This window comes from Triticum aestivum, chromosome 7A, assembly GCF_018294505.1.
Source record: "Triticum aestivum cultivar Chinese Spring chromosome 7A, IWGSC CS RefSeq v2.1, whole genome shotgun sequence".
NCBI lineage: Eukaryota > Viridiplantae > Streptophyta > Magnoliopsida > Poales > Poaceae > Triticum > Triticum aestivum.
This window is the reverse complement of record NC_057812.1, coordinates 718,107,700-718,117,846: the sequence shown is the minus strand read 5'-3', so window position 1 is coordinate 718,117,846 and position 10,147 is coordinate 718,107,700. Positions and strand designations below refer to the sequence as shown.

Genomic DNA, 10,147 nt, shown 5'->3' with positions numbered 1-10,147 from the left:
TCATCAAAATCACGGAAACCTAACAAATCACACAAAGTCTTTGGAATCGTGGTAACACTAGCACCCAAATCACATAAACCATAGCATTGATGATCTTTAATTTTAATTTTAATAGTTGGTTCCCACTCATTATAAAGTTTTCTAGGGATAGAAACTTCCAATTCAAGTTTTTCTTCATAAGATTGCATCAAGGCATCAATGATATGTTTAGTAAACACTTTATTTTGACTATAAGCATGAGGAGAATTTAGCACGGATTGCAACAAGGAAATAACAATCAATCAAAGAGCAATTTTCATAGTTAAATTCCTTGAAATCCATAATAGTGGGTTTAGCAACATCTAGGGATTTAATTTCTTCAATCCCACTTTTATCAAATTTAGCATCAAGATCAAAAGATTCAGAATTCTTCGAACGCCTTCTAGGTAAAGGTGGATCATATTCAGTCCTATCATTATCAAGATTCATATTGCAAAACAAAGATTTAATAGGGGACACATCAATAACTTTTAGATCTTCATCATTATTTTCATAGGAACTAGAAGAACACGCTTTTATAAAGATATCTTTCTTAGCACGCATCCTAGCGGTTCTTTCTTTGCACTCGTCAATGAAAATTCTCATGGCTTTGAGAGACTCATTGATATCATGCTTAGGTGAAATAGATCTATGTTTCAAAGAATCAACATCAATAGCAATTCTATCAACGTTCCTAACCAAATCATCAATCTTAAGAAAAAATTTTCAATCATAGCATTAAAATTCTTTTGCGAAGTAATAAATTCTTCAATATTAGAATCAAAATCAGAGGGCATCTTATTATAATTTCCATCAGAATTGTTGTAGGAATTACCATAATTATTAGAGGGATTACTAGGATAAGGCCTAGGATTGAAATTTCCTCTATACGCGTTGTTACCAAAATTGTTCCTACCAACAAAATTCACATCCATAGATTCACTATTATTTTCAATCAAAGTAGGCAAGGGCATATCATTAGGATCAGAAAAAACACTCTTATTAGCAAATAATTTCATAAGTTCATCCATCTTTCCACTCAAAACATTAATTTCTTCTATCGCATGCACCTTTTTATTAGTAGATCTTTCAGTATGCCATTGAGAATAATTAACCATAATATTATCTAGGAGTTTAGTAGCTTCTCCTAAAGTGATTTTCATAAAAGTGCCTCCCGCGGCCGAATCTAAAAGATTTCTAGAAGCAAAATTCAATCCGGCATAAAATTTTTGTATAATCATCCACAAATTTAAATTATGAGTAGGGCAATTACGTATCATTAATTTCATTCTCTCCCAAGCTTGTGCAACATGTTCATGATCAATTTGCTTAAAGTTCATAATATCGTTTCTATGATAGATGATTTTAGCGGGAGGAAAATACTTAGAGATAAAAGCATCTTTGCACTTGTTCCATGAATCAATACTATTTTTAGGCAAAGACGAAAACGAAGCTTTAGCACGATCTCTAAGCGAAAAAGGAAATAGCTTCAATTTAACAATATCATTATCCACATCTTTCTTCTTTGGCATGTCACACAAATCAACGAAGCTATTTAGATGGGTAGCGGCATCTTCACTAGGAAGGCCGGAGAACGGATCTTTCATAACAAGATTCAGCAAAGAAGTATTAATTTCACAAGATTCAACATCGGTAAGAGGAGCAATCGGAGTGCTAATAAAATCATTGTTGTTGGTATTGGCAAAGTCACACAATTTAGTATTATCTTGAGCCATCGCGACAAACAAGCAAACTAACACACAAGCAAACAAAAAGCAAGTGGACAAAAAGGACAAATAGAGAAAGAGAGGGAGGATAGAGAGGGAGATGGCTAATAAAACAGCAAGGGTGAATTGGGGGGAGAGGAAAACGAGAGGCAAATGGCAAATAATGTAATGCGGGAGATAAGGGTATGTGATGGGTACTTGGTATGTTGACTTTTGCATAGACCTCCCTGGCAACGTCACCAGAAATCCTTCTTGCTACCTCTTTTAGCACTGCGTTGGTTTTCCCCGAAGAGGAAGGGATGATGCAGCAAAGTAGCGTAAGTATTTCCCTCAGTTTTTGAGAACCAAGGTATCAATCCAGTAGGAGGCTACGCGCAAGTCCCTCGTACCTGCACAAGACAAATAAATCCTCGCAACCAACGCAAATAGGGGTTGTCAATCTCTATAGGGCCACTTACGAGAGTGAGATCTGATAGATATGATAAAGATAATATTTTTGGTATTTTTATGATAAAGATGCAAAGTAAAATAAAGGCAAAATAAATAGCAAAGTAAATAACTAAGTAGTAGGAGATTGATATGATAAAGATAGACCAGGGGGCCATAGGTTTCACTAGTGGCTTCTCTCGAGAGCATAAGTATTCTACGGTGGGTGAACAAATTACTGTTGAGCAATTGACAGAATTGAGCATAGTTATGAGAATATCTAGGTATGATCATGTATATAGGCATCACGTCCGAGACAAGTAGACCGACTCCTGCCTGCATCTACTACTATTACTCCACTCATCGACCGCTATCCAGCATGCATCTAGAGTATTAAGTTAATGAACACAGAGTAACGCCTTAAGCAAGATGACATGATGTAGAGGGATAGACTCATGCAATATGAAGAAAACCCCATCTTGTTATCCTCGATGGCAACAATACAATACGTGCCTTTCTTCCCTTACTGTCACCGGGAAAGGACACCGCCAGATTGAACCCAAAGCTAAGCACTTCTCCCATTGCAAGAAAGATCAATCTAGTAGGCCAAACCAAACTGATAATTCGAAGAGACTTGCAAAGATAACCAATCATACATAAAAGAATTCAGAGAAGATTAAATATTATTCATAGATAGACTTGATCATAAACCCACAATTCATCGGTCTCAACAAACACACCGCAAAAAGAAGATTACACTGAATAGATCTCCACAAGAGAGGGGGAGAACATTGTATTGAGATCCAAAAGGAGAGAAGAAGCCATCTAGCTACTAACTATGGACCCGTAGGTCTGAAGTAAACTACTCACACTTCATCGGAGAGGCTATGGTGTTGATGTAAAAGCCCTCCGTGATCGATGCCCCCTCCGGCAGAGCTCCGGAACAGGCCCCAAGATGGGATCTCGTGGATACATAAAGTTACGGCGATGGAATTACCGTGTCTGATCGTTTGAGGGTACGTGGGTATATATAGGAGGAAGAAGTACGTCGGTGGAGCAACAGGGGGCCCACGAGGGTGGAGGGCGCGCCTAGGGGGGCAGGCGTGCCCCCCTACCTCGTGGCCTCCTGTTGATTGGCTTGACGTAGGGTCCAAGTCTCCTGAGTTGTATTCAGTGAGAAAATCACGTTCCCGAAGGTTTCATTCTGTTTGGACTCTGTTTGATATTCCTTTTCTTCGAAACCCTAAAACAAGCAAAAAAACAGCAATTCTGAGCTGGGCCTCCGGTTAATAGGTTAGTCCTAAAAATAATATAAAAGTGGATAATAAAGCCCAATAATGTCCAAAACAGTAGATAATATTGCATGGAGCAATCAAAAATTATAGATACGTTGGAGACGTATCAAGGTGTGTCCTGTCGAACACATAGTTTCTTTGATGAGTCTTGCTCATTGCTTGGGTTGGGTGCGACAGACCTTTTACGGTCAATTGAGCTATTTGCTGATGAGGTACCCGTAATGCATGAATTTCGATGGATTATGTCTAGATATGTTGTAGTCTGTTGATGATGATACATGCATAGTAGTACTAATATAGTTGCCTGAAACTAAATGATGACCTTCATTATCGACAGGCGCAGAGAACCTTGATACTATCTTGTTCGCAATTGGCGTGACAAACAGTTCTTCTTCTCCGGTTGGCACATTGTTAATGTTACCATTGGTCGGAAGCTCGCTCTTCAGAATGCATTGTTTTCGACCATTAGCCTTGCAACACATACAATTTTCAGCTATGCAGATAACTATTTTATCTGCGAAACTAAACATCGAGTTCTGGAAAGATTCCCTCATCTCTGATATTCTAGCCAGCCCACGCGCATTGTGCTCTCTCAAAAGTATACCAAGCTTCTCGCCCGACTGTGAACAAGACAAATAATTTGCTTAGATGGTAAGATGTGCAAGTGAGGTCAGGAAATTAAATTTGTTTGCTCGCCTAAGTGTAAAATACTCACAACGGACGGGTACTTGGTACGCAGATGTTTCGAAAATTCAAGTGGACCAGACTTGCCATAATTATTTCGGGGGATAACCGTTGATGGAATCTGCACTCGTTTTGTGTTGGGTGATGCCCTTGACTTGTTTGGGTTCAAATCAATGTTGGTGGCACATACAATTTCCTTGCTGATATTAAGATTCTGTCGGACCTGAAATAAATTGATGGATATTTGTTAGTACACTATAAGAAATGAACATATGTGGAATCATATTTCTCCATGGAACAAGAACATCTAGAATATCATGCATACCGATGCGCCGTGGAATGATATTTCCCCAGCTCCCATGTTAACAGAAATGGACTCAATCATTTTCTTCATTGAATCATAATCAAAAAGTGCCATTCGCAGGAACATCCCCCTTAATTTGCTCAACAAATCCAGATCAAGGCTATCTAATACAAAAACCTGTATATATGGTGTACATTCAGAGGGAAAAGGTTAGCTGATTGTTGGGTTATAGCCAGAACATGCGAACTGCTTGATGAAAAAGGAAATAAATTAAGATAATTCGCATGTAGGAAGTCCTCCCTACCTGCAGGACCAAGTGGCATCCAACAATGTGGATGGTGGGGTTGCGCTTTATGACATCTGTCTTAAACTTCCTAACAGCTTGGAAGAGGTGCTTCAAAAGGTAACTGCACCAGTTCCATTCTCTGATTTTTAGATACATCATTAATTGCTCCCCAGAAATCAATTGTAATGTAGTCATGCTTGGCTGACGGTGCGAGCACATGACCTACGGCGAAAATGACAAAAGCAATCTTGAAACACTCAAGTTCTATCTTCCTAGATTCAGCGGAGATGTCGCGCATCAGATGTGCCTCTGCTGCCTTGAGGCTGTGTGTACCTTTGTCACCAAAGCTAGCTGCAAATCTTGAATACTCAATACACGCTTCTGACTGTTCAATGCCTTCTGATCTTATTGTTTTCTCACTGCAAGGGATGGCAAAAACATGGTGTACTTCTTGGTCAGACAACTCAATCATGCCTTGGCCCTCCAAGTTGATTGTGCTACTATCCACATCAACTCTATCCATTAGGGTAAGAACTGTACTTCAGATTTAACTTTTGCCATGATTTTATCAGGAACAATCCATCAAAACCAATTTCCCTTACGAGCTTTTTCTTGAAATCAGAAAACTTAGCTATTACCGAACCTAATTTCAACAGAGATAGCCTGGATGTAATCGCAGGACTGCCGGGAGGGCCACTTGATCCACCAGAACAGTCCACATCACTGCCAAGTTCATCAGGAGAATAATCGCTGAGATTTTCTTTGTCCAGTACGGATGGAACTTCATCATTGCTTGCTATCTGGTCCATTTTGCCAGGGCTAAATGACCTACGATGTTTAGAGACAATGGGGGGGGTGAGATTCCATAGTAGTGGCATCCGCGAACAAATGGAAACTGGACGAACTAAGACTGTGCTAACCAAAACATTGCTTTGACACAAAGAGCTAGTATGAATACCTTGTTTGCGGAGGTTGATCTGCTGCCCGGGCCAACTAGTAGCATAGATGGCACGAATCCGAAGGAGATCGAAGAAATGGAGATCCAAGCAGCTGCTCCGGGGGAGGAGATAAGATGAGCAGAGGAAGAAGACGAGCTGGTTCAATGGAGTTTGGTGTGGTGTGGTAACTGGGAGGGCAGGTCGTGGTTGGGATGAGAGCAGAGGATAGTTGACAAGACAGCACCATGCCTCTTTCAATAATCAGGATGGGTCGAGATTCAATAATCAGCAATTTGGTTATAATAAAAATGGACAGGCCACGCATGTATATCTCCTACGTATGGAACATTTAGTCAAAACAAAATCAGTTGGTCATGTCAACCATTAGCTAATGGAACAAGTTCAGACTGTTATCGAGCTAATCGAACATGCCTTTTCGTGACGATAGGGCTGGGCATACGACTAGCAAAAGTTACTTTTCTCAGTACATGTGAGGCGACTAGATGTGTGCCAGGGAACACTGCTGTAGACATTCAACACTTGCTAGATTCTCACCCTAGTGCTGCGCAATACGCGGGCTGGAAAGGCTCTACGGCCGACAGCGAGCGTGAATACAGGAAAGGCTCGCATCCCAATAGGATATGGACGGACGAGATTCCGGCCTACCTGAGGCTCGGCCTCCATTAGGTATTTTCGCCGCTATTGGCTATATACTAGTGCCACATCACCTATAGTCTTCTTAGAAAAACATAGCAGACTGACTATACAATAAGCTGCTGGATGTAGATTAATTTGTAGGTCGACTATACATTCAAGTGCATGAGTCCTGCTTCAGTATACCCCTTTACAAAATGTATAAAGGGTAGTATGTATATTTTGCAAATTATACCCACTTCCGTATGTAGAAAGTATAAGCCACAGGTGCATACGATTCCCGGTGCGCATACGCCTCCTCATGGGCTAGGCCCGTTTAGTATATTTTTTAAGTTTTAATTAAAAATAAAAAAATGAATGTCAGAACTGGGATTCGAACTCCAGTCCTAATGCACTAGGAAAAACGGCAAAACCATCTGAGATAACGAATCTGCACAACAAATAGTGATAAGAAAAAAACATAGCACCTTGATTCTTTGGTTTTTTCTTTCGATTTTTATGCATGGTTTTCGCTCGGGGTTTTATTTTTACTTTTCTTCATAAAATAAAATATTAATATTTTAACAAATGTACGTAAACTTTAAAAAAATCATGTATTTTAAACTTTCTCAGAATATTAAAACTCGAACATTTTTTCAAAAAGAGCGAACAAAATTTTCAACACAAACATTTTTTAAAAACAGTAACAAATTTTGAATTCCACAAAAAATAAAAAAAATATGAACAAATTTTGAATTCTGAAAATTCTGAATTTAGGAGAGGTAGAAACAATAAAAAGAAAAAGTGAAAGAAGACAAAAAGGAAAAAAAACAGACAAAAAACAGGAGAGAATATAAAAATAAAAAATTGAAAAAAGAAGAGAAAACGCAGTTCACGATCTGCGAGAAGGTTCCCAAACCATGAAAAAAATGACTGGGAAGCCAAATGTTCACAAAAAGGGGAACACTTTTTTGTAATTCTTTTTAATAAAAACTCAAAATTTTGAGAATACTTTTAAATGCATGAATATATTTGTAAAATTTGATGAACTTTATTTAAATCCACGAGCTCTTCGACCAGCCCAACATGCACCCGATGGGAGCAATGTCGTCGCCTAGTTGGGCCAAGGCCTAAGCGTTTTGTTTTGTTTTCTATTTTTTGGTTATCATTTTTATTTTTGTAGTACCAAAATACAAGTTTTATGTAAAATTTTCAAATAATGATTTTAAATACGTTTGTCTTTAAAATATTTATTAAATGCTTAAAAAAACATTTATAATTTTCAATTTTATCTATTCATATTTATTACTTATGTTAGAAAAAAACAAAATACCAATTTTAAATACCTGTTTAGATTATGATTTTAAATATATTTTTCTCAAACCTGAAATGGATGCCTACCATGGGCATCCCCACCAGCTTGCAAAAGTTAGGACCATTTCAAGAATGTTAAAAAAAACACTATGTTCAATCCTGGGTAGGCCAGAAGGCTCCGTTTAAAAGCACCATGTTTGCATTAGTCAAATGACCCCAATTTTTTTATTTACTTGTATGACTATCTCAAGGCGCCATGCCAAGTTGGTATTTTACAATTTTTGCATCTTCTAGAGTTTTCTCGGTCATAAAGGGCGATAAATGGTCGAACGTGTTGCAACTCAGTTTTTTTGATTGTTGGAAATATGAGCAAATTACTATGAGATTTAATCCGAATAAACAAAAGATAAATCATGACTACAATAGCAGAGATTAAACTAATCGTGCGAACTAGCATATTAGATGAACAAATCACATCTAGGACACATACTAGAAACATGAATTCTACCACAATCTTGAACAGGAAAGATAGAATCACATACGGTGCAGCGGGAGCAGCACCGCCGGCGTTGACGTTGTTGCCCATGTCGTCGAGGATGAGATTGCCGAGGTCGGGGAAGAAGTCGTCGTTGGCGAAGTCGTCGCTGCCAGCAGTCGCGCTCCCCAAAAACCTGATCGCCCCTCTCCCGTACAGGATCACAAGAGGCGGGGTTCCGGAGGCCTGCTGTCCCTTCTCTTGGTGCACGCCGAAAGAAGGGATGGAGAAGACTTGCTTGGTGGTGCAATTATCTGGAACAGTGGTGTGAATCCATACGAAACGGCGGCGGCTAGGATAGACGTCTGCCTGACTATATAATGCGGGTCGGGTAGGTCGTCTGAGTAAATCCCACGTGTGAGTCATCACGATCCAAAAGAATCGGAAATGGTTCAGTAATTAACGTGTCCGTTAATTATTTATTAATGACTTATTAATTTTTCTCGAGCGGCAAAAATATAGACAACATGCATAGCTCTATCCTCGGCTTAATCCCGCGGCGCGGCGCGGCGGACGAGGAGGAGGATCCTCATTGCTGCACAAAAGAATTATGTTCGTGATGCACTGCTAGGTGACAGAACTATTACAGGAGCAGATGCAGACAAGCTCGGTATGAGGACTACTTGATAGTTTAGTGCACACCATGCTTTACAGCTTAGAACCGAGACTTCAAAAATATTTTGAACGACATGGAGCATATGAGCGCGCGTGTAGGTCTCCTCTTCTCATGCTCATACAAATGGTAGAAGAACTCACCTTTTAAAAAGGTGCAAATCTCTCTCAACTTCCGTGATGAGACTAAATTCTAGTCTCACTCACTCTACTCACATGTGTGTATGAATGAGCGAAGAGAATTTTAGAATTTTAATTGGGATTTGGGTCAAAGACCTACTAGCAAAATTTCAACAATAGCCTGGCGCAGCCGTACGCGTAGCCGCGCGTCTGGCGGCCACGTTGGCCTCCTCGCCGAGGACGACCTCGTTGGTCCAGAACTCGTCGGACCACGGAGGATCATACGAAACTTGCGCCATTAGCGGTGGAAAGTTGAGGAGAGGACCATACGCATACTGCGCCGTTTCCGGCGGAAAGCAGAGGAGGATGGCGAGGACGACGGCGAGGGCGAGCAGGCAGGGGCGGCGCACGGAGGTGGTGGACATGCTAGGTGGTTTCGATCTGGGCACGGGGACGTTCGACTATTTATTTTTTTGAGCGTAGACGTTCGACTATTTTTTTGCGCGAGAGAAAAACGGCAACGCAAAATCCCCCAAAACTTACCCGGTCGTTTATTCTTACCGCGTCACGCCTCGAAAGGCCGAAAGGCCGAAAGCAGAAAAGAGTTGGGCCGGGCTCGCAACTCCTGATTTTCTAACCCTCGCCGCCCTCCTCAACTCTTGCGTTGCGTCCCGTACTCGCGTTCAGCGGCTTACTTGTCCACTAGCAGGAGCAGGTCGATCCGGTGGTCTGGAGACCAGAGCCATGGCAAACTATCGTGTCTGAAACCACGATGTCGTATTTGTTTGACGGTGGCATGTCCCTCTGGACATTGCAGTGGGCTCTTCGAGATCCAGGGCGTCCATGAACAAGCTGCCCGATCGAGATCACAGACGAGTTCAGTACAACCGGAACGCCGTCGGTGATCTCAAATCGGGATGTTGGTCCTGCCTCCAGGTCTGTAAACGACATAATATCTCTAAACCCCACTATCCGCTATTTACATAAGAACACCTCACTACCGGACTCGCGGTCTATGCCTACGGCCAAGGGCCGTCGGCATAGGCCCCCAAGCCGTCGGCATAGGTCTATGCCTACGGCTGCCGTCGGCATAGACCCGTCGGCGTAGATACCGTCAGCGTAGTCTTGTCAGACCGTCGGCATAGTAAAGCCGTCGGCATATGGGCCTATGCCGACGGCCTGGCGTCAGCCGTCGGCATAGTATAGCCGTCGGCAGTCTTTTTCGTCTGACGGCAACGGACGGCGCCGTCAAAAA

The 10,147-nt window shown here is 41.2% G+C and overlaps 1 protein-coding gene across 1 annotated transcript; it reads right to left on the bottom strand.

Annotated features, from left to right (window-relative positions):
• Positions 1–3,458: 3,458 nt before the first annotated feature.
• LOC123147023 (uncharacterized) lies at positions 3,459–5,884 on the bottom strand. Its single transcript, XM_044566278.1, has 5 exons — positions 5,699–5,884; positions 4,759–5,568; positions 4,476–4,631; positions 4,182–4,373; positions 3,459–4,086 (listed from the first exon to the last, which is right to left on the bottom strand). The coding sequence occupies exons 2-5, from the start codon at positions 4,957–4,959 to the stop codon at positions 3,664–3,666; spliced, it is 972 nt and encodes a 323-aa protein (XP_044422213.1). The 5' UTR covers positions 4,960–5,568; positions 5,699–5,884; the 3' UTR covers positions 3,459–3,663.
• Positions 5,885–10,147: the final 4,263 nt, after the last annotated feature.

What these genes read in the sequence shown, in the direction of transcription:
- LOC123147023 (XM_044566278.1), bottom strand. Translation starts at nt 4,959, where the DNA reads ATGTGCTCGCACCGTCAGCCAAGCATGACTACATTACAATTGATTTCT. An exon ending in GATGCCACTTGGTCCTGCAG is followed by an intron (nt 4,632 to 4,758) that starts GTAGGGAGGACT and finishes CCATATATACAG; the next exon opens with GTTTTTGTATTAGATAGCCT. An exon ending in GTACCAAGTACCCGTCCGTT is followed by an intron (nt 4,087 to 4,181) that starts GTGAGTATTTTA and finishes TCTTGTTCACAG; the next exon opens with TCGGGCGAGAAGCTTGGTAT.